The sequence below is a fragment of the Ranitomeya imitator genome, chromosome 2 (assembly GCF_032444005.1).
Source record: "Ranitomeya imitator isolate aRanImi1 chromosome 2, aRanImi1.pri, whole genome shotgun sequence".
Lineage (NCBI taxonomy): Eukaryota > Metazoa > Chordata > Amphibia > Anura > Dendrobatidae > Ranitomeya > Ranitomeya imitator.
Genome location: NC_091283.1, coordinates 25354342 through 25379474, shown reverse-complemented (window position 1 = coordinate 25379474; position 25133 = coordinate 25354342). Strand labels below are relative to the sequence as shown.

Genomic DNA, 25133 nt, shown 5'->3' with positions numbered 1-25133 from the left:
GGTGTAGCATCAATTCCTCTCAATGGAATAGGACACCGCAAAGGCTCCAAGAAAAACCCACAACGTTTAGCATAATCCAAATCCATCAGATTCAGGGCAGCGCCTGAATCCACAAAGGCCATGACCGAATATGATGACAAAGCGCAAATCAAGGTAACGGACAGAAGAAATTTGGACTGTATAGTACCAATGACAGCAGACCCAGCGAACCGCTTAGTGCGCTTAGGACAATCAGAAATAACATGAGTGGAATCACCACAGTAGAAACACAGCCTATTCAGACGTCTGTGTTCCTGTCGTTCAACTCTGGTCATAGTCCTATCGCACTGCATAGGCTCAGGTTTAGTCTCAGGCAATACCGCCAAATGGTGCACAGATTTACGCTCGCGCAAGCGTCGACCGATCTGAATGGCCAAAGACATAGACTCATTCAAACCAGCAGGCATAGGAAAACCCACCATGACATCCTTAAGAGCCTCAGAGAGACCCTTTCTGAACAAAGCTGCCAGCGCAGATTCATTCCACTGAGTGAGTACTGACCACTTTCTAAATTTCTGACAATATAGTTCTATCTCATCCTGACCCTGGCACAAAGCCAGCAAATTTTTCTCAGCCAGATCCACTGAATTAGGCTCATCGTACAGCAATCCGAGCGCCAGAAAAAATGCATCGACGCTACTCAGTGCAGAATCTCCTGGTGCAAGAGAGAATGCCCAGTCCTGCGGGTCGCCGCGCAAAAAAGAAATAATTATCAAAACTTGTTGAACAGGATTACCAGAAGAATGAGGTTTCAAGGCCAAAAATAGCTTACAATTATTTTTGAAGTTCAGAAACTTAGCTCTATCACCAAAAAACAAATCGGGAATCGGAATTCTTGGCTCTAGCATAGATTTCTGATCAATAGTATCTTGAATCTTTTGTACATTTATAACGAGATTATCCACCGAAGAGCACAGACCCTGAACATCCATGTCCACACCAGTGTCCTGAATTACCCAAATGTCTAGGGGAAAGAAAAAAAAAAAAAAAAAAAAAAAGGCTGGACACAACAAAAAAAAAAAAAAAGGTCAGAACTACTTTTTTTTTTCCCTCTATTGAGAATCATTAGCTGGCTCCTGATACTGTTATGAACGCAATCCAGTGACACTGAGGATCAACAGTGTACCAGCGATCAGAGCACATATAGTGATCTGACAGTAACCCAAAAATATAAGAACGAGCTCTGAGACGTGGAATCTCTGTAGACTGCAATCCCTGAACCTATCCTACACACAACTAAAGATGGCAGTGGATTGCGCCTCAAATACTACCTATGCAACTCGGCACCGCCTGAGAAACTGACTTGCCTGAAGATAGAAACACAAGCCTGACTTGCCTCAGAGAAATACCCCAAAGGAAAGGGCAGCCCCCCACATGTAATGACTGTGAGTGAGATGAAAAGACAAACGTAGGGATGAAATAGATTCAGCAAAGTGAGGCCCGATATTCTAGACAGAGCGAAGATAGTAAAGAGAACTATGCAGTCTACAAAAAAACCCTAAAGCAAAACCCACGCAAAGGGAGCAAAAAGTCACACCGTGCCGAACTAACGGCACGGTGGTACACCCTTTGCCTCTCAGAGCTACCAGCAAAACCAAAAGACAAGCTGGACAGAAAATATAGCAACAAAAGCAAAAATGCACTTATCCAAGCAGAGCAGCAGTCCACAGGAAAGATCCAGAAGCTCAGATCCAAACAGGAACATTGATCAGGAGCAAGGAAAGCAGAATCATGTGGAGTTAAATAACGAAGCAGCCAACGAGCTCCCCGGAACACCTGAGGGAGGGAGCTCAGAAGCTGCAGTACCACTCGTGACCACAGGAGTGAATTCAGCCACAGAACTCACAACACCCTCCACTCCACGATGTGATGAGAAAACACACACAAGGCTATTGACCTCTTAGTTTACAGCAGGGGCTTATTTTAGGTATCTGTTGTGGATTCTGTTTTTGGGCTCCCTCTGGTGGTTACAGATGGTACTGGGTGACTTGTGTTCTCTGCTGTCTCTGGTGTCCACCTGTTCTATCAGGATATGGGAGTTTCCTATTTAACCTGGCCTTCTTGTCATTTCCTCGCCGGCTATCAATGTAATCAGTGTGTCTTGTTACCTCTGCTTCCCGCTTCTGTTATCTTCAGGACAAGCTAAGTATTGATTTTTCTGTTCCACGTTTTGCTTAATTTTAGTCTTAGTCCAGCTTGCAGATATGTGATTCCTTTTTGCTGGTTGCTCTAGTGGGCTGATATTACTCCTCATGTTCCATGAGTTGGCACATGAGTTCAGGTAATTTCAGGATGTTTTTTTGTAGGGTTTTTCGCTGACCGCGCAGTTCACTTTTGTATCCTCTGCTATCTAGCTTTAGCGGGCCTCATTTTGCTGAATCTGTTTTCATAACTACGTATGTGCTTTCCTCTCATTTCACCGTCATTACATGTGGGGGGCTGCTATTTCTGTGGGGTGTTTCTCTGGAGGCAAGAGAGGTCTGTGTTTCTTCTAATAGGGGAAGTTAATTCTTCGGCTGGCGCGAGACGTCTAAAAATCATCGTAGGCACGTTCCCCGGCTACTGCTAGTTGTGTGTTTAGGTTCAGGATCGCGGTCAGCTCAGTTTCCATCACCCTAGAGCTCGTTTTGTTTCTTGCGCTTGTTCTTTTGTGGTCCCCTGCCATTGGGATCATGACAGTATAGCCGGCCCAAAATGTGGTAATCGTATTGGCTGAAGTAGGAGGAAAAGTAGTCTGAGGAAGTTTTTTCTTTTTTTTTTTTTTTTCTTCCCTCAGTGTTTGCTGCCTAGCCTTAATTTCAGCCTGGCTGCTTCTTACCTCCTCTTAATCCTTGAATGGCTCTGACCTCAGCTGTTTATCATGGACGTCCAGAGTTTGCCTTCCAGCCTGAATAATCTTGCTGCTAAGGTTCAAAATATACAAGATTTTGTTGTACATGCTCCTATGTCTGAACCTAGAATTCCTATCTCAGAGTTTTTTTCTGGAGATAGATCTAGTTTTCTGAATTTTAGGAACAATTGCAAGTTGTTTCTTTCTTTGAAATCTCGTTCCTCTGGAGACCCTGCTCAGCAGGTCAAGATCGTTATATCTTTCCTGCGGGGTGACCCTCAGAATTGGGCATTTGCATTGGCACCAGGGGATCCTGCGTTGCTCAATGTGGATGCGTTTTTTCTGGCATTGGGTTTGCTCTATGAGGAACCTAACCTAGAGATTCAGGCTGAAAAAGCTTTATTGGCTCTCTCTCAGGGGCAAGATGAAGCAGAAATATATTGTCAGAAATTTCGGAAGTGGTCGGTGCTTACTCAGTGGAATGAGTGCGCCCTGGCTGCAAAATTCAGAGATGGCCTTTCTGAGGCCATTAAAGATGTTATGGTGGGGTTCCCTGCGCCTACAGGTCTGAATGAGTCTATGACTATGGCTATTCAGATTGATCGGCGTTTACGGGAGCGCAAACCTGTGCACCATTTGGCGGTGTCTTCTGAACAGGCACCTGAGACAATGCAATGTGATAGAATTCAGTCCAGAAGTGAACGGCAAAACTATAGGCGGAAAAATGGGTTGTGTTTTTATTGTGGTGATTCAGCTCATGTTATGTCAGCATGCTCTAAACGCACAGAAAAGGTTGATAAGTCTGTAGCCATTAGTACTTTACAGTCTAAGTTCATTCTGTCTGTGACTCTGATTTGTTCATTATCAGCCATTTCCGTCGATGCCTATGTGGATTCAGGCGCTGCCCTGAGTCTTATGGATTGGTCATTTGCCAACCGCTGTGGGTTTAGTCTTGAGCCTCTGAAAGTCCCTATTCCTCTGAAAGGAATTGACTCTACACCTTTGGCTATGAATAAACCTCAGTACTGGACACAAGTGACCATGCGTATGACTCCCGTTCATCAGGAGGTGATTCGCTTCCTGGTACTGTATAATTTACATGATGTCTTAGTGCTTGGTCTGCCATGGTTACAAACTCATAACCCAGTCTTGGACTGGAAAACGATGTCTGTGTTAAGCTGGGGATGTCAGGGGGTTCATGATGATGCACCTCCGATTTCTATCGCTTCATCTACTCCTTCTGAGGTTCCTGTATTTTTGTCTAATTATCGGGATGTTTTTGAGGAGCCTAAGCTCAATTCGCTTCCTCCTCACAGGGATTGCGATTGTGCTATAGATTTGATTCCTGGCAGTAAATTTCCTAAAGGTCGTTTGTTCAATCTGTCAGTGCCAGAGCATACTGCTATGCGGGATTATGTTAAGGAGTCCTTGGAAAAGGGACATATCCGTCCATCTTCGTCCCCTTTGGGAGCAGGTTTTTTTTTTGTGGCCAAAAAAGATGGTTCCTTGAGGCCTTGTATAGATTACCGTCTTTTGAATAAGATTACAGTCAAATATCAGTATCCTTTGCCATTGTTGACTGATTTGTTCGCTCGCATTAAGGGGGCTAAATGGTTCACTAAGATTGATCTTCGGGGTGCGTATAATCTTGTGCGGATAAAGCAGGGTGATGAGTGGAAAACCGCATTTAATACGCCTGAGGGCCATTTTGAGTATTTGGTGATGCCTTTTGGACTTCCTAATGCTCCTTCTGTCTTCCAGTCCTTTATGCACGATATTTTCCGTAAATATCTGGATAAATTTATGATTGTGTATTTGGATGATGTTTTGTTTTTTTCTGATGACTGGGAGTCCCATGTTCAGCAGGTCAGGAAGGTGTTTCAGGTCCTGCGGGCCAATTCTTTGTTTGTAAAAGGTTCAAAGTGTCTCTTTGGAGTCCAGAAGATTTCTTTTTTGGGGTATATTTTTTCCCCTTCTACTATTGAGATGGATCCCGTCAAGGTTCAGGCTATTTGTGACTGGACGCAGCCTACATCTCTTAAGAGTCTACAGAAGTTCTTGGGCTTTGCTAATTTTTATCGTCGTTTCATGACTAATTTTTATAGTGTTGTTAAGCCTTTGACGGATTTGACTAAGAAGGGTGCTGATGTTGCTGATTGGTCTCCTGCGGCTGTGGAGGCCTTTCGGGAACTTGAGCGCCGGTTTTCTTCTGCTCCTGTGTTGCGTCAGCCAGATGTTTCGCTTCCTTTTCAGGTTGAGGTTGATGCTTCCGAGATTGGAGCGGGGGCGGTTTTGTCACAGAGAAGCTCCGATGGCTCAGTGATGAAGCCATGTGCGTTCTTTTCTAGAAAGTTTTCGCCCACTGAGCGGAATTATGATGTTGGTAATCGGGAGCTTTTGGCCATGAAGTGGGCATTTGAGGAGTGGCGTCATTGGCTTGAGGGTGCTAGACATCATGTGGTGGTCTTGACTGATCACAAAAACGTGATTTACCTTGAGTCTGCCAAGCGTCTGAATCCTAGACAGGCTCGTTGGTCACTGTTTTTCTCCCGTTTCGATTTTGTGGTTTCATACCTGCCAGGTTCAAAGAATGTGAAGGCGGATGCTCTTTCTAGGAGTTTTGTGCCTGACTCCCCTGGAAATTCTGAGCCCACTGGTATCCTTAGGGATGGGGTGATTTTGTCGGCTGTCTCCCCAGACTTGCGACGTGCTTTGCAGGAGTTTCAGGTGGATAAACCTGATCGTTGTCCGCCTGAAAGACTGTTTGTTCCGGATAATTGGACCAGTAGAGTCATCTCTGAGGTCCATTCTTCTGTGTTGGCAGGTCATCCTGGAATATTTGGTACTAGAGACTTGGTGGCCAGGTCTTTTTGGTGGCCTTCCTTGTCGAGTGATGTGCGTTCTTTTGTGCAGTCTTGTGAAGTTTGCGCTCGGGCTAAGCCTTGCTGTTCTCGGGCCAGTGGATTGTTGTCACCTTTGCCTATCCCGAAGAGGCCTTGGACGCACATTTCCATGGACTTTATTTCGGATCTCCCTGTCTCTCAAAAGATGTCCGTCATCTGGGTTGTGTGTGACCGCTTTTCTAAGATGGTTCATCTGGTACCCTTGCCTAAGTTACCTTCCTCCTCTGAGTTGGTCCCTCTGTTTTTTGAGAACGTGGTTCGTTTGCATGGGATTCCGGAGAACATCGTTTCTGACAGGGGATCCCAGTTTGTGTCTAGATTTTGGCGGACGTTCTGTGCTAAGATGGGCATTGATTTGTCCTTTTCGTCTGCATTCCATCCTCAGACGAATGGCCAGACGGAACGAACTAATCAGACCTTAGAAACTTATTTAAGGTGTTTTGTTTCTGCTGATCAAGATGACTGGGTTACCTTTTTGCCGCTTGCCGAGTTTGCCCTTAATAAGCGGGCTAGTTCTGCTACCTTGGTTTCTCCTTTCTTTTGTAATTCGGGGTTTCATCCTCGTTTTTCCTCTGGTCAGGTGGAGCCTTCTGATTGTCCTGGAGTGGACATGGTGGTGGATAGGTTGCATCAGATTTGGAGTCATGTGGTGGACAATTTGAAGTTGTCCCAGGAGAGGGCTCAGCAGTTTGCTAATCGCCGTCGCCGCGTGGGTCCTCGACTTCGTGTTGGGGACTTGGTGTGGTTGTCTTCTCGTTTTGTTCCTATGAAGGTCTCTTCTCCTAAGTTCAAGCCTCGGTTCATCGGTCCCTATAGGATCTTGGAAATTCTTAACCCTGTGTCGTTTCGTTTGGATCTCCCAGCATCGTTTGCTATTCATAATGTGTTCCATCGGTCGTTGTTGCGGAGGTATGAGGTACCTGTTGTTCCTTCGCTTGGGCCTCCTGCTCCGGTGCTGGTGGAGGGAGAATTGGAGTATGTTGTGGAGAAGATCTTGGATTCTCGTGTTTCCAGACGGAAACTCCAATATTTGGTCAAGTGGAAGGGTTATGGTCAGGAGGATAATTCTTGGGTGATTGCCTCTGATGTTCATGCTGCTGATTTGGTCCGTGCATTTCATAGGGCTCATCCTGGTCGCCCTGGTGGTTCTCATGAGGGTTCGGTGACCCCTCCTCAAGGGGGGGGGGGTACTGTTGTGGATTCTGTTTTTGGGCTCCCTCTGGTGGTTACAGATGGTACTGGGTGACTTGTGTTCTCTGCTGTCTCTGGTGTCCACCTGTTCTATCAGGATATGGGAGTTTCCTATTTAACCTGGCCTTCTTGTCATTTCCTCGCCGGCTATCAATGTAATCAGTGTGTCTTGTTACCTCTGCTTCCCGCTTCTGTTATCTTCAGGACAAGCTAAGTGTTGATTTTTCTGTTCCACGTTTTGCTTAATTTTAGTCTTAGTCCAGCTTGCAGATATGTGATTCCTTTTTGCTGGTTGCTCTAGTGGGCTGATATTACTCCTCATGTTCCATGAGTTGGCACATGAGTTCAGGTAATTTCAGGATGTTTTTTTGTAGGGTTTTTCGCTGACCGCGCAGTTCACTTTTGTATCCTCTGCTATCTAGCTTTAGCGGGCCTCATTTTGCTGAATCTGTTTTCATAACTACGTATGTGCTTTCAACTCATTTCACCGTCATTACATGTGGGGGGCTGCTATTTCTGTGGGGTGTTTCTCTGGAGGCAAGAGAGGTCTGTGTTTCTTCTAATAGGGGAAGTTAATCCTTCGGCTGGCGCGAGACGTCTAGGAATCATCGTAGGCACGCTCCCCGGCTACTGCTAGTTGTGTGTTTAGGTTCAGGATCGTGGTCAGCTCAGTTTCCATCACCCTAGAGCTCGTTTTGTTTCTTGCGCTTGTTCTTTTGTGGTCCCCTGCCATTGGGATCATGACAGGTATCCCACTGCTTTCAATATACCACAAACTGCAGGGATTTATGTATATCCCGCTTACAGTTCCACTTAACACTTGCAGCTCTCTGGCGCCCCCCTTACTCTCAGGTCAGATTAGGTACTGCACCTAGGGTAATTAGTCGCCAGAAAGGCTGCCTGCTATGTACTGGCTATTGGGCACGCTGCAGCGACTCGATAAACTACTCCCACTCAGGCAGGAACAATAATTAGCAACGCCGCAGTCGCTTCAGCATAACCCAAAAGTCTGCACGGTATCACTGCCACCAGCTTCGATTAAACGGGTCCGAAGCTAACCCAACACAGTAGCGTAATTCTCTTCCAGAGACAGGGTGCGTTTAGAGCATGGAGAATGAACTAACATATAATATTATATCCCATAAAAAATTAGGCAGTGCTTTATCAAAAATATTTTATAAAGATGTTATAAATGAGACAATTGCAAATATGTACAAGGGTAATTAGAACATAAAGGGAATAAATGAGAAAAAGCAACACTCACATGTTCAAAGCATGACAGGCAACCAGGCTAGGGCAGTTTTCCATACGTCCCAACTCATGGGATGTACTCAGCTCTTCCAGGAAAATAGGACAAGAAGAAGCTGGGGATGTGTGCAGACAGTTATAGCTTAAGCCTGTAACATCCCAGAAAGGGGTTGGATCACCTCGTCCCTCCTACCTCTTCAGTTTACTGATTTTACCCTAACCTATATCTAATTTCTATAATTCTGCTACAAAACATCTCATAGTCCTAACCAACCCATCATTCATCTCGGATTAACGTGAGCATTCTAATGAGATCAAATATGTCCTATCTGGGATACATATTTACAGAGAAAACCCTACTTCTTTACCAGACGGAGTTAGGAGCCCGTGTTTCGGGGAATGGGTAGGTACACCGAGTGAGAATAAGAATATATATTTTCGTATGTCTAGCTTAAATCGTTTGCCTAATATCTAACAAAAACTAAACAAAGAATCTTTCATGGATCCTCGAAGTTTCTACTTCACTTATAGCTGAACAAGAGCTTACACAGGAAATGCCGGTCGTAAATACTTTTGGCTCTCCTAACCCCCACACTCTCTGAGAAGGAAAGCCAGGAATTTGCAGTATCACTCCAAGAAGGGGGGCTTAGCCCACGCAGGCTAGCAAGAGAACTACTTATGATATTTCATACCATATCGTGACAATAGTGGAGGATTTTTCCTCTTTTGGTGGTTTTTGTTTTTAGTGAACTCTATACAACCTTGCTCACAGCACTGATTAGCAGATTTTTGTGTATACTGTGAATAGGCAGAGATCTGCCAATCAGGTTTAATGGTCCTCTAGTGATAATGTCCTGCTGATAGAACAGTGATTTTGAAAAAGCCGCAGCGAGCAGCCTAGTAAGTGGCACATTGCTGGAATCAGGGTCTCTGCTCCTACATTATGCTGCTCTCAATTTAGGTGGCAAAAACCTGGTGACAGATTCCCTTTAAGAGCAGAGTTTGAAGTGGTGATGGCCCTGACTGTGACACCGCTTATATAGTCCATCAAAAGACGTCTGGAGAAATTGCAGAACAGCACAATGTGCATGAAGATGTGGAGACCACTCTGCACTTTCCTACAGAACTATCCTGCTTACCTGAATAGTATGCTCAAGACGGGGTCCAGTGTAACAGGCCAGATTAACCCTCCCCCCCCACCCAGAATATACCCTAGGTTAAAGTGGCCTAGGCTAGATTATACCCCTCCGAGCCAGAATATATCCCAGCTGCTGTAGATCAGATTTTTCACGCTTTTGAGATCCATTGATATCCAGTAATATACTTAATAACTGGGCTCCAGGCAGCACACGGGGGCCCCAAGCATGGCACAGGGGCCCCAGACATGGCACAGGATTGAGTGATATACTCAAGAACGGGGCGCCAGACAGCGCACAGGGGGTCCCAGACAGTGCACAGGGGGTCCCAGACAGTGCACAGGGGGTCCCAGACAGCGCACAGGGGGTCCCAGACAGTGCACAGGGGGTCCCAGACAGCGCACAGGGGGTCCCAGACAGCGCACAGGGGGGCAGAGACACATGATGCTCAGTACTGTATAATAGCCACACATGATGCTCTATACTGTATAATGGCCACACATGGTGCACAGGGGCCCTGCACGCTGTCTCTGCCCCCCTTGCGCGCTGTCTCTGCCCCCCTCTCGCTCTGTCTCTGCCCCCTTGCGTGCTGTCTCTTCCCCCCTTGCGTGCTGTCTCTTCCCCCATTGCGCACTGTCTCTGCCCCCCCTTGCGCGCTGTCTCTTCCACCCTTGCGCACTGTCTCTGCCACCCCTTGCGCGCTGTCTCTTCCCCCTTGCATGCTGTCTCTGCCCCCCCTTGCGTGCTGTCTCCTTCCCCCTTGCGCGCTGTCTCTGCCCCCCCTTGCGTGCTGTCTCTGCCCCCCCTTGCGTGCTGTCTCCTTCCCCCTTGCGCGCTGTCTCTGCCCCCCCTTGCGTGCTGTCTCTGCCCCCCCTTGCGTGCTGTCTCTACCCCCCCTTGCACGCTGTCTCTGCCCCCCCTTGCGCGCTGTCTCTGCCCCCCTTGCATGCTGTCTCTGCCCCCTTTTACGCGCTGTCTTTTCCCCCCCTTGCGCGCTGTCTCTGCCCCCCTGTGCACTGCCTGGGACCCTGTTATTGAGTATATCACTCAATAGTTCTCAAAAGCCTGAAAAATCTGATCTACAGCAGCTGGGGTATATTCTGACTTGGAGGGGTATAATCTGGCCTAGGCTACTTTAACCCCGAGTATATTGTGGGCTTCCTCCCACATTCCAAAGACATACTGATAGGAATTATAGATTGTGAGCCCCATTGGGGACAGCGATGATAATGTGTGCAACCTGTAAAGTGCTGCGGAATATGTTAGTGCTATATAAAAATAAAGATTATTATCATTATTTGATGTCACTTTTTAAAATTAGGGCCAATATGATATCCATATCCCGCATGTAATTGTTCCTGCCGTTTGTGCAGGTTTACACATTGTGCAGGTGATGATGAGCTGTGAGCTGAGAGATGACGGCGGCGGCGGCTCAGGGCATCAGCAGTACCGATATGACGGCAGAGAGTACATGTTCTTCGACACCCAGACAGAGACGTATATCCCTACAATGCGTGGGGCCGAGATCACCACACAGAGGTGGAACAGTCTGGATGTAAGAATCAACGAGAGAGCCAAGAATTTCCTGGAGAATACCTGTATCAATCGCCTGAAGAAATTCATTAAGTACGGAAAAAAAGATCTGGAGCGAAGAGGTAAAAATTATGCTTCACACGTGACATATTGATGGAGTTTATGAAAGCAAAAGTAGAAGTGGAATCAAAGTGAATTGGGACTTTTCTTCTCAATCCTGCCCAGACTGTAAGGGCAGTCCCACATGTCCAGATAATTCCGGTACCGGAATTATCTGTGTCCGTGTGCCCGTGCGTTTATGTGGCACATCAGTGTGGCACACGTGCGGCACACGTGTGCCGCCCGTTTGCCGACTGGGTACCACACGGAGCGTGCAGGAGACAGCGCTAGAGATAAGCGCTGTCCCCTGCATCTGGTGCTGAAGCAGCGTTTGCTGGAAAGAAGATATGAAAAATCCTTTTTTTTTTTGTCCTCGTGTTTAAAATAAAGATCCCTGTCCCCACCCCCCTCCCACCCCCTGTGCGCCTGCCCGCTGTTATTAAAATACTCACCCGGCTCCCTCGCAGTGTCCTATCCTCCAGGGTCGGCGTCAGCACCAGGCGCACCTGGGCAAATGCCGGGGCCCTGGCGAGATGGGGGGGCCCACCGAGATGGGCCCACCCGCTGTCTGGGATACAGCGCACACACTGGTGTAAGGGGCGGTGAGAATTTTCACAAACCAGAGGTTGTGTGTGCGGAGGGAGCAGGAGTGAGTCATTGTGACAGACAGCTGGGAGAGGCAGCCAGTGCTGAGCAACAGGAGGGCGGGACTTTCCAGCATCCAATCCCGGCTGAGCGCGGGCTTAGTGCAGTTCCAGACAGTATTCTCCTGGCCATCACACAGTACAGTCTCAGGAGTGAGTCACCGAGCAGCGCAGCCTCCTTCCCCCGGTGAGTGTTATCTCTGAGCCTGTGTGATTTAAGTTTATGGACGGTGTCCTGACAGGCTCTAGTCCAGTCCCTGCAGCCGAACATCCTCCCTGAGTTTGTCTACTGTGCTCATTGACAGCTTCAGTCAGCACAGCAGCTGCTATGTCCTGAGGCTGACCGTCTGTATCATGAAAATAGCAGAGCTGAGTGCCCCTTCACCTCTCCCCCTGACAGGACACAGCAGACCCCCTCTCAAGATTCCCTGCATTTACATCTGAGAACTTCAGTCTTCAGAATGGAGCTGTGGTGTCCTGTCAGGGGGCAGATGGGGCACAGAAGCCTAAGGCTAGGTTCCCATTGCGTTAATGGGACAGCGCTAACGGACAGCGTTGCACGGCGAAAATGTCGCAATTAACGCCGTGCAACAGGTCCGTTAGCGCACCTATTGACAGCAATGTTATTTTTGCCTGTGGCGCATCGCTAGCGCGTGCCATTTTCGGCACGCGCTATTGATGTGCTGTTCTTTTGTGACAGACCTCGGACGATGCTTGCAGTGTCTGAGGCGCGTCCGAGGTCCGTCCCTCGCTAGCGCAGATCAGGGATCTGCGCTAGCGGGGACGGCGAACGCGGCCCCAAAATAAACATTGCGTTAGCGCAGTCCGCTAGCGCTATGCGCTTGACGGATTGCCCTAATGCAATGGGAACCTAGCCTTAGGCTATGTGCACACGATGCACATTTTTCTGCGGATCCGCAGCAGTTTCCCCTGTGTTTACAGTTCAATGTAAACGTATGGGAAAAAAAAAACCGCTGTGCACATGCTGCGGAGAAACTGCGCGGAAACGCAGCGGTTTACAATGCGCAGCATGTCACTTCTTTTGTGCGTTTTCCGCAGCGGATTTACAACTGCCCTATGGAAAACCGCAGTTGTAAATCCGCAGCGGTTTACCACTGCGGATTAATCAAATCTGCTGGAATCCGCTGCGGAAAAATCCACAGTGGACCCAGACTATGTGTGCACATAGCCTTATCCTTCTCTGTTCTCTGGAGGGGGCTCATCAGGAGTTATAGCTGCTGAACAGGCTCACCTTCTAGAGATGTTATGTAACATGACCACACACATACAGTTAGGGCCAGAAATATTTGGACAGTGAGTTGGGCTCTGCATGCCACCACATTGGATTTGAAATGAAACCTCTACAACAGAATTCAAGTGCAGATTGTAACGTTTAATTTGAAGGGTTGAACAAAAATATGTGATAGAAAATGTAGGAATTGTACACATTTCTTTACAAACACTCCACATTTTAGGAGGTCAAAAGTAATTGGACAAATAAACATAACCCATACAAAATATTTTTATTTTCAATATTTTGTTGCAAATCCTTTGGAGGCAATCACTGCCTTAAGTCTGGAACCCATGGACATCACCAAACGCTGGGTTTCCTCCTTCTTAATGCTTTGCCAGGCCTTTACAGCCGCAGCCTTCAGGTCTTGCTTGTTTGTGGGTCTTTCCGTCTTAAGTCTGGATTTGAGCAAGTGAAATGCATGCTCAATTGGGTTTAGATCTGGAGATTGACTTGGCCATTGCAGAATGTTCCACTTTTTGGCACTCATGAACTCCTGGGTAGCTTTGGCTGTATGCTTGGGGTCATTGTCCATCTGTACTATGAAGCGCCGTCCAATCAACTTTGCAGCATTTGGCTGAATCTGGGCTGAAAGTATATCCCGGTACACTTCAGAATTCATCCGGCTACTCTTGTCTGCTCTTATGTCATCAATAAACACAAGTGACCCAGTGCCATTGAAAGCCATGCATGCCCATGCCATCACGTTGCCTCCACCATGTTTTACAGAGGATGTGGTGTGCCTTGAATCATGTGCCGTTCCCTTTCTTCTCCAAACTTTTTTCTTCCCATCATTCTGGTACAGGTTGATCTTTGTCTCATCTGTCCATAGAATACTTTTCCAGAACTGAGCTGGCTTCTTGAGGTGTTTTTCTGCAAATTTAACTCTGGCCTGTCTATTTTTGGTATTGATGAATGGTTTGCATCTAGATGTGAACCCTTTGTATTTACTGTCATGGAGTCTTCTCTTTACTGTTGACTTAGAGACAGATACACCTACTTCACTGAGAGTGTTCTGGACTTCAGTTGATGTTGTGAACGGGTTCTTCTTCTCCAAATTAAGTATGCGGCGATCATCCACCACTGTTGTCATCCGTGGACGCCCAGGCCTTTTTGAGTTCCCAAGCTCACCAGTCAATTCCTTTTTTCTCAGAATGTACCCAACTGTTGATTTTGCTACTCCAAGCATGTCTGCTATCTCTCTGATGGATTTTTTCTTTTTTTTCAGCCTCAGGATGTTCTGCTTCACCTCAATTGAGAGTTCCTTTGACCGCATGTTGTCTGCTCACAGCAACAGCTTCCAAATGCAAAACCACACACCTGGAATCCACCCCTGACCTTTTAACTACTTCATTGATTACAGGTTAACGAGGGAGACGCCTTCAGAGTTAATTGCAGCCCTTAGAGTCCATTGTCCAATTACTTTTGGTCCCTTGAAAAAGAGGACGCTATGCATTACAGAGCTATGATTCCTAAACCCTTTCTCCGATTTGGATGTGGAAACTATCATATTGCAGCTGGGAGTGTGCACTTTCAGCCCATATTATATATATAATTGTATTTCTGAACATGTTTTTGTAAACAGCTAAAATAACAAAACTTGTGTCACTGTCCAAATATTTCTGGCCCTAACTGTATATATATATATATATATATGTATATATATATATATATATAACACAGTATATGGTAAAAGTATGCAAAAATTCCACAGTACTACAGAAAAGTAATTGAGGCCGGACTTAGCATGAGAGGCTAATGAGAGAAGATCTGCAGGGGAATAAAGGGTCTTAGTCCTCGCTCACACGAATGTATAACCCATCCTAGTGCTATGTGATGTTTATAGGATAACACTTGGCATAATGTTATACTATAGGGCAGAGCAGATCTGTGATTTTTTTCTACAGACCGAATTCATCTGTGGAAAAATTATCTGCAGCATGCTGCGAGTGGCTCTGGAATTTGGATTACATGGACCCATTGAAATCTATGGATGTGTGTGAAACTTCAGGCTGCACTCAGCTGTCATCTGAGTGCAGTCCGACATACATGGCCTCAGACAGTGGGGAAGATGGAGAAATTAAGTGTCCTTGTCTTCTCAATATGCTCCGATTATCTCATGCAAGAGAATCAGATGACACTCAGATGAGAGTTTGAGCCGAGTGTCAGTGGCATAATTGAGCCGATTCTCTCACATGAGAGAATCATTACTCGTGGGACCCTGGTCTTACACTTTTTTCAGCTGGACAATTCTTTTGTATATCTTAATTATTCCTAATATTCCCAAAAACTTTATAATTATCCTTCTTCCCAAACCCACTGACCTAAGCAGGGCCGCCATCAGGGCATTACTGCCCTTTACAGGATAGGGACCGATGAGTAGAGGGGGCCCGCACTCCTCTGCTCAGCGTGCCCCAGCTAAAGGCTTCTGCCAGCTCAGCAACTGATCGTGTGTCCTCAGACACAGGCAGTTAAAATTTGTTGCTGTGTGGGAGATTGCTACCCCACGGCAACAGTTAACATCCGCCAGCCAATCACAGGCTGGCAGCTGACATCAGCGGGCACTTAGCCGGCATATGACATCACTGTCATACACCGGAACGAAGGTCCGGGCCTCAGATGCATCTAGTGGAGGACACTGTTGGATCTCAGCCAGGTAAAGAGTAACTTTATTTTTTTTCTAAAGCCGCAGTATGGGGCATATTATACACTATGGGGTGCATTATACTACTATATATAGTAGTATATATACTTGCGAGATCCTCACATCACTTCACCCTGCATAGCCGCCCGTTCTTTGGACAGGAGTGTGCAGCTGCATCGAAAAATGGACGTTTCGGGTGAGGCAATGCAAGGCTTGCGCATCGCTCTTGCATAATTGGCATATAAGGGGTTGACTTATATAAAGCCCCTCTGCTGTATGGTATTGTAGAATTTACAATAGCTATCACTCGTGTAAGAAGTGAAATCTGGCATTGTACTATAGCTATATTTCGCTGCTGTATCTGTGCGATCATGAATCGTGGTATGTGTTAAGGGGCCCATTGAGACTCTTTCGCCCGGGGCCCTCAAAAACCTGGAGCCGGCCCTGCTATCCTCGCCGCACCTTCTCCTGTATGCAGTCACGTGGGGCCGCCCATTACAGTAATGAATATGCGACTCCACCCCTATGGGAGGCCCCACGTAACCGCATACTGGAGAAGCTGCGGCCAGGACAGGACACTGCGAGGGAGCCGGGTGAGTATTTTATTAACAGCGGGCGGGCACACAGGAGGTGGGAGGTGGTTGGGGACAGGGATCTTTATTTTAAACACGAGGACAAAAAAAAAAAGGATTTTTCATATCTTCTTTTAAATTGTTTCTTGCCCTGAAACCTCGCTCCTCAGGTGACCCTGTTCAACAAGTAAAGATCATTATTTCTTTGTTACGTGGTGACCCTCAAGACTGGGCATTTTCCCTTGCGCCAGGAGATCCGGCATTGCGTGATGTTGATGCGTTTTTCCTTGCGCTTGGATTGCTTTATGACGAACCTAATTCAGTGGATCAGGCAGAGAAAATCTTGCTGGCTCTGTGTCAGGGTCAGGATGAAGCGGAGATATATTGTCAGAAGTTTAGAAAGTGGTCTGTGCTCACTCAGTGGAATGAATGTGCCCTGGCAGCAATCTTCAGAAAGGGTCTCTCTGAAGCCCTTAAGGATGTCATGGTGGGATTTCCTATGCCTGCTGGTCTGAATGAGTCTATGTCTTTGGCCATTCAGATCGATCGACGCTTGCGTGAGCGTAAAGCTGTGCACCATTTGGCGGTACTATCTGAGCATGGGCCTGAGCCTATGCAATGTGATAGGACTTTGACCAGAGCTGAACGGCAAGAACACAGATGTCGGAATGGGCTATGTTTTTACTGTGGTGATTCCACTCATGCTATCTCCAATTGTCCTAAGCGCACTAAGCGGTTCGCTAGGTCTGCCATCATTGGTACGGTACAGTCTAAATTTCTATTGTCCGTTACTCTGATTTGCTCTTTGTCATCCTATTCTGTTATGGCATTTGTGGATTCAGGCGCTGCCCTGAATTTGATGGACTTGGAGTTTGCTAGGCGCTGTGGTTTTTTCTTGGAGCCCTTGCAGTATCCTATTCCATTGAGAGGAATTGATGCTACGCCTTTGGCCAAGAATAAGCCTCAGTACTGGACCAATTGACCATGTGCATGGCTCCTGCACATCAGGAGGATATCCGCTTTCTGGTGTTGCATAATCTGCATGATGTGGTCGTTTTGGGGTTGCCATGGCTACAGGTCCATAATCCAGTATTGGACTGGAAATATATGTCTGTGTCCAGCTGGGGTTGCCAGGGGGTACATGGTGATGTTCCATTTTTGTCTATTTCGTCTTCCACTCCTTCTGAAGTTCCAGAGTTTTTGTCGGATTATCGGGATGTATTTGATGAGCCCAAAGCCAGTGCCCTACCTCCTCATAGGGATTGCGATTGTGCAATTAATTTGATTCCTGGTAGTAAGTTTCCTAAGGGCCGATTGTTCAATTTATCTGTGCCAGAACACGCCGCTATGCGGAGTTATATAAAGGAATCCTTGGAGAAAGGCCATATTCGCCCGTCGTCATCACCGTTAGGAGTAGGATTCTTTTTTGTGGCCAAGAAGGATGGTTCTTTGAGACCTTGTATTGATTACCACCTTCTCAATAAAATTACAGTCAAATTTCAGTATCCTTTGCCGTTGCTGTCTGATTTGTTTGCTCATATTAAAGGGGCTAGTTGGTTCACCAAGATAGATCTTCGAGGGGCGTATAATCTTGTGCGTATTAAACAAGGCGATGAATGGAAAACAGCATTTAATACGCCCGAGGGCCATTTTGAGTACCTGGTTATGCCATTCGGGCTTTCCAATGCTCCATCAGTATTTCAGTCCTTTATGCATGACATCTTCCGAGAGTACCTGGATAAATTCCTGATTGTGTACCTGGATGACATTTTGATCTTCTCGGATGATTGGGAGTCTCATGTGAAGCAGGTCAGAATGGTGTTCCAGGTCCTTCGTGCGAATTCCTTGTTTGTGAAGGGGTCAAAGTGTCTCTTTGGAGTTCAGAAGGTTTCATTTTTGGGGTTCATTTTTTCCCCTTCTACTATCGAGATGGACCCTGTTAAAGTCCAGGCCATTTACGACTGGACTCAGCCGACATCTGTGAAGAGCCTGCAAAAGTTCCTGGGCTTTGCTAATTTTTATCGGCGCTTCATCGCTAATTTTTCTAGTGTTGCTAAACCGTTGACTGATTTGACCAAGAAGGGTGCTGATGTGGTCAATTGGTCTTCTGCAGCTGTAGAGGCTTTTCAGGAGTTGAAGCGTCGTTTTTCTTCTGCCCCTGTGTTGTGCCAGCCACATGTTTCGCTCCCGTTTCAGGTTGAGGTTGATGCTTCTGAGATTGGAGCTGGGGCTGTTTTGTCGCAAAGAAGTTCTGATGGCTCGGTGATGAAGCCATGTGCTTTCTTTTCTAGAAAGTTTTCGCCTGCTGAGCGCAATTATGATGTTGGTAATCGAGAGTTGTTGGCCATGAAGTGGGCATTCGAGGAGTTGCGTCATTGGCTTGAAGGAGCCAAGCATCGCGTGGTGGTCTTGACAGATCACAAGAATTTGACTTATCTTGAGTCTGCCAAACGGTTGAATCTGAGACAGGCTCGATGGTCGTTATTTTTTCTCCCGTTTTGATTTTGTGGTTTCGTACCTTCCGGGCTCTAAGAATGTGAAGGCTGATGCCCTGTCAAGGAGTTTTGTGCCTCACTCTCCGGGTGTTCCTGAGTCGGCGGGTATTCTCAAAGAGGGGGTAATTTTGTCTGCCATCTCCCCTGATTTGCGGCGGGTGCTGCAAAAATTTCAGGCTGATAGACCTGACCATTGCCCAGCGGAGAAACTGTTTGTCCCTGATAGATGGACTAGTAGAGATATCTCTGAGGTTCATTGTTCGGTGTTGGCTGGTCATCGTGCCAGTGGGTTGCTTTTGCCCTTGCCGGTCACGAAGAGGCCCTAGACGCATATTTCTATGGATTTTATTTCGGATCTCCCCGTCTCTCAAAAGATGTCGGTCATTTGGGTGGTTTGTGATCGCTTTTCTAAGATGGTCCATTTGGTGCCTTTGTCTAAATTGCCTTCCTCCTCTGATTTGGTGCCATTATTTTTCCAGCATGTGGTTCGTTTACATGGTATCCCGGAGAACATCGTTTCTGACAGAGGTTCCCAGTTTGTTTCGAGGTTTTGGCGATCTTTTTGTGCTAGGATGGGCATTGATTTGTCTTTTTCCTCGGCTTTCCATCCTCAGACAAATGGCCAAACCGAACGAACCGATCAGACTTTGGAAACATATCTGAGATGCTTTGTTTCTGCTGATCAGGATGATTGGGTGTCCTTTTTGCCGTTGGCTGAGTTCGCTCTTAATAATCGGGCCAGCTCGGCTACTTTGGTTTCGCCGTTTTTCTGCAATTCTGGTTTCCATCCACGTTTCTCTTCAGGGCAGGTTGAGTCTTCGGACTGTCCTGGTGTAGATACTGTGGTGGATAGGTTGCAGCAGATTTGGACTCATGTGGTGGACAATTTGACATTGTCCCAGGAGAAGGCTCAACGTTTCGCTAACCGCCGGCGCTGTGTGGGTTCCCGACTTCGTGTTGGGGATTTGGTTTGGTTGTCGTCTCGTTATGTTCCTATGAAGGTTTCCTCTCCTAAGTTTAAGCCTCGTTTCATTGGTCCGTATAAGATTTCTGAGGTTATCAATCCTGTGTCATTTCGTTTGGCCCTTCCAGCTTCTTTTGCCATCCATAATGTGTTCCATAGGTCGTTATTGCGGAGATACGTGGCACCTGTGGTTCCATCCGTTGATCCTCCTGCTCCGGTGTTGTTTGAGGGGGAGTTGGAGTATGTGGTGGAGAAGATTTTGGATTCTCGTATTTCGAGACGGAAACTCCAGTACCTGGTCAAGTGGAAGGTTATGGTCAGGAAGATAATTCCTGGGTTTTTGCCTCTGATGTTCATGCTGCCGATCTGGTTCGTGCCTTTCATTTGGCTCATCCTGGTCAGCCTGGGGGCTCTGGTGAGGGTTCGGTGACCCCTCCTCAGGGGAGGGGGGGGGGGTACTGTTGTGAATTCTGTTGTCGGGCTCCCTCCTGTGGTCATGAATGGTACTTCGGCTGGCTCTATCCATGGAATTCCTCTGGTGGCTGTGGGTGTTTCTGAGTTTTCTTCCACAGGTGACGAGGTTAATTCGTTAGCTGGCTGCTCTATTTAACTCCACTTAGATCTTTGCTCCATGCCACCTGTCAATGTTCCAGTATTGGTCTTGTTCACTCCTGGATCGTTCTTGTGACCTGTCTTCCCAGCAGAAGCTAAGTGCCTGCTTGTTTTTCTCTGGTTTGCTATTTTTCTGTCCAGCTTGCTATTTTGTTTGTTGTCTTGCTTGCTGGAAACTCTGGGACGCAGAGGGAGCGCCTCCGCACCGTGAGTCGGTGCGGAGGGTCTTTTTGCGCCCTCTGCGTGGTCTTTTTGTAGGTTTTTGTGCTGACCGCAAAGTTACCTTTCCTATCCTTGGTCTGTTCAGTAAGTCGGGCCTCACTTTGCTAAATCTATTTCATCTCTGTGTTTGTATTTTCATCTTTACTCACAGTCATTATATGTGGGGGGCTGCCTTTTCCTTTGGGGAATTTCTCTGAGGCAAGGTAGGCTTTATTTTTCTATCTTCAGGGCTAGCTAGTTCCTTAGGCTGTGCCGAGTTGCATAGGGAGCGTTAGGAGCAATCCACGGCTATTTCTAGTGTGTGTGATAGGATTAGGGATTGCGGTCAGCAGAGTTCCAACGTCCCAGAGCTCGTCCTATATTATCAGTAACTATCAGGTCATTCCGTGTGCTCTTAACCACCAGGTCCATTATTGTCCTGACCACCAGGTCATAACAGAGGGGTACGGAGGTAAGGAAAAAAAAACAAACCCCCCAGCAATAAGGGGAGACAGGCGATCATACAGTAGAATTGTAAAAACATAATAAGATAACAAGTACTTTGTGCAGTTTCGCTAAAACATAGTAGTTTAGGTTGGAATAATGCAATAGGTTATTAAACTGACCTAGGTAAACATAGTAAGATAATAAGTACTTTGTGCAGTTTCGCTAAAACTTAGTAGTTTAGGATGGAATAACGCAATAAGCTATTAAACTAACATAGGTAAAGTTTTATGTAGAATCGTTGAGTAAGCATCTATTACCATAATGATTAACTAGTAAGTAGTAGTATACGAAAGCCTGTTATAAACTATAGCTTAATATATGGTATGTATCAACTTCTGAAGCTGCTCAGTAAAAATGGATATTATGTAAATGTCTGTCGACGCGAGGTCATCTCCAGATGACCCTCGGACCGTTGGTGGGGCAATGTCCGGTTCAAATCAGTAAGAATAGTAAGTGGAGAATTAGCAAGTAGCATGAGGACTGTTAGTTGACTGGACTATTTGGAGGCCAAGAAGAGAGATTTCATGGGATAAGAAGAGACTGTTGAGGGTGAGAATGAGCGGTTGTGAGAGCCTGATGAGTGAAGTATGCCGATTTTTTTCAAAAAGACGATTCCTTCTTCCGGAGTTGCGATGAGAGTTAGTTTTGATGCATATTTGACTCGTATGGTGGAAGTCTGTGACCAATAATAGGGAATTCCTGTGCGTAGTAGTTCTCTAGTAACGCAGTCAAATTATTTCCTTTTTTGGATCGTGGCTTTAGACATGTCTTTGAACAGAGTTATTTTGTCATATGGGCTTGGGAGGGTTTTTGAATTCTTTGTCAAGTCTAATAGGTCATTCCTTACCCACCCAGGGTAAAAGGTGTTGTGAATTCTGTGGCTGAATTCACTCCTGTGGTCACAAGTGGTACTGCAGCTTCTGAGCTTCCTCCCTCAGGTGTTCCGGGGAGCTCGTTAGCTGCTTCGTTATTTAACTCCACATGATTCTGTTTTCCTTGCTCCTGATCAATGTTCCAGTTTGGATCTGAGCTTCTGGATCTTTCCTGTGGACTTCTGCTCTGCTTGGATAAGTGCATTTTTGCTTTTTGTTGCTATATTTTCTGTCCAGCTTGTCTTTTGGTTTTGCTGGTAGCTCTGAGACGCAAAGGGTGTACCACCGTGCCGTTAGTTCGGCACGGTGAGACTTTTGCCCCCTTTGCGTGGTTTTTGCTTTAGGGTTTTTTGTAGACTGCAAAGTTCTCTTTACTATCTTCGCTCTGTCTAGAATATCGGGCCTCACTTTGCTGAATCTACTTCATCCCTACGTTTGTCTTTTCATCTCACTCACAGTCATTACATGTGGGGGGCTGCCTTTTCCTTTGGGGTATTTCTCTGAGGCAAGTCAGGCTTGATTTTCTATCTTCAGGCTAGTCAGTTTCTCAGGCCGTGCCGAGTTGCATAGGTAGTGTTTGAGGCGCAATCCACAGCCACCTTTAGTTGTGTTTAGGATAGGTTCAGGGATTGCAGTCTACAGAGATTCCACGTCTCAGAGCTCGTTCTAATATTTTTGGGTTACTGTCAGATCACTATTTGTGCTCTGATCGCTGGTACACTGTTGGTCCTCTGTGTCACTGGATTGCGTTCATAACAGTATCAGGAGCCATCACTAATGATTCTCAATAGAGGGAAAAAAGAAGTTCTGACATCATTTTTTTTTTTTTTTCTCTCAGCTCTGTGTTCAGTCTTTTTTTTTTTCCCCTAGACATTTGGGTAATTCAGGACACAGGTGTGGACATGGATATTCAGGGTCTGTGCTCTTCAATGGATAATCTCGTTATAAATGTACAAAAGATTCAAGATACTATTGATCAGAAATCTATGCTAGAGCCAAGAATTCCGATTCCTGATTTGTTTTTTGGTGATAGAGCTAAGTTTCTGAACTTCAAAAATAATTGTAAGCTATTTCTGGCCTTGAAACCTCATTCTTCTGGTAATCCAGTTCAACAAGTTTTGATAATTATTTCTTTTTTGCGCGGCGACCCGCAGGACTGGGCATTTTCTCTTGCACCAGGAGATTCTGCTCTGAGTAGCGTCGATGCGTTTTTTCTGGCGCTCGGATTACTGTACGATGAGCCTAATTCAGTGGATCAGGCTGAGAAAAATTTGCTGGCTTTGTGCCAGGGTCAGGATGAGATAGAACTATATTGTCAGAAATTTAGGAAGTGGTCAGTACTCACTCAGTGGAATGAATCTGCGCTGGCAGCTTTGTTCAGAAAGGGTCTCTCTGAGGCTCTTAAGGATGTCATGGTGGGTTTTCCTATGCCTGCTGGTTTGAATGAGTCTATGTCTTTGGCCATTCAGATCGGTCGACGCTTGCGCGAGCGTAAATCTGTGCACCATTTGGCGGTATTGCCTGACCTGAGATTAAACCTGAGCCTATGCAGTGCGATAGGACTATGACCAGAGTTGAACGACAGGAACACAGACGTCTGAATGGGCTGTGTTTCTACTGTGGTGATTCCACTCATACTATTTCTGATTGTCCTAAGCGCACTAAGCGGTTCGCTAGGTCTGCCGTCATTGGTACTATACAGTCCAAATTCCTTCTGTCCGTTACCTTGATTTGCGCTTTGTCATCATATTCTGTCATGGCATTTGTGGATTCAGGCGCTGCCCTGAATCTGATGGATTTGGATTATGCTAAACGTTGTGGGTTTTTCTTGGAGCCTTTGCGGTGTCCTATTCCATTGAGAGGAATTGATGCTACACCTTTGGCCAAGAATAAACCTCAGTACTGGGCCCAGCTGACCATGTGTATGGCTCCTGCACATCAGGAGGTTATTCGCTTTCTGGTGCTACATAACCTGCATGATGTAGTCGTGTTGGGGTTGCCATGGCTGCAAACCCATAATCCAGTATTGGATTGGAATTCCATGTCGGTATCCAGCTGGTGTTGTCAGGGGGTACATGGTGATGTTCCATTTGTGTCAATTTCATCATCCATCCCTTCTGAGGTCCCAGAGTTCTTGTCTGATTATCAGGATGTATTTGAAGAGCCCAAGTCCGATGCCCTACCTCCGCATAGGGATTGTGATTGTGCTATCAATTTGATTCCTGGAAGTAAATTCCCTAAAGGTCGATTATTTAATTTATCCGTGCCTGAACACGCCGCTATGCGCAGTTATGTGAAGGAATCCCTGGAGAAGGGGCATATTCGCCCATCGTCATCACCAATGGGAGCAGGGTTCTTCTTTGTAGCCAAGAAGGATGGTTCGCTGAGACCGTGTATTGATTACCGCCTTCTTAATAAGATCACTGTTAAATTTCAGTATCCCTTGCCATTGTTATCTGACTTGTTTGCTCGGATTAAGGGGGCTAGTTGGTTCACTAAGATAGATCTTCGTGGTGCGTATAATCTGGTGAGAATCAGGCAAGGAGATGAATGGAAAACTGCATTTAATACGCCCGAGGGTCATTTTGAGTATCTAGTGATGCCGTTCGGACTTGCCAATGCTCCATCTGTGTTTCAGTCTTTTATGCAAGACATCTTCCGTGAGTATCTGGATAAATTCCTGATTGTTTACTTGGATGACATTTTGATCTTCTCGGATGATTGGGAGTCTCATGTGAAGCAGGTCAGAACAGTTTTTCAGGTCCTGCGTGATAATTCCTTGTTTGTGAAGGGATCAAAGTGTCTCTTTGGTGTGCAGAAAGTTTCATTTTTGGGGTTCATCTTTTCCCCTTCTACTATCGAGATGGATCCGGTTAAGGTCCAAGCCATCCATGATTGGACTCAGCCGACATCTCTGAAAAGTCTGCAAAAGTTCCTGGGCTTTGCTAATTTTTATCGTCACTTCATCGGTAATTTTTCTAGCATTGCCAAACCATTGACCGATTTGACCAAGAAGGGTGCTGATTTGGTTAATTGGTCTTCTGCTGCTGTGGAAGCTTTTCAGGAGTTGAAGCGTCGTTTTTGTTCTGCCCCTGTGTTGTGTCAGCCAGATGTATCTCTTCCGTTCCAGGTCGAGGTTGATGCTTCTGAGATTGGAGCAGGGGCGGTCTTGTCACAGAGAGGTGCTGGTTGCTCTGTGATGAGGCCGTGTGCTTTCTTTTCCAGGAAATTTTCGCCCGCTGAGCGTAATTATGATGTGGGCAACCGAGAGTTGCTGGCCATGAAGTGGGCATTCGAGGAGTGGCGTCATTGGCTTGAAGGAGCTAAGCATCGCGTGGTGGTATTGACTGAT

The 25133-nt window shown here is 46.4% G+C and overlaps 1 protein-coding gene across 1 annotated transcript in view; it reads left to right on the top strand.

Annotated features, from left to right (window-relative positions):
• Positions 1-25133, top strand: part of LOC138661489 (class I histocompatibility antigen, F10 alpha chain-like) — a 75357-nt gene that overhangs the window by 19836 nt on the left and 30388 nt on the right. Inside the window, exon 3 of the mRNA XM_069746202.1 lies at positions 10721-11002. Coding sequence (XP_069602303.1) covers positions 10721-11002 — 282 coding nt within the window. The remainder of the gene's footprint in view (positions 1-10720; positions 11003-25133) is intronic.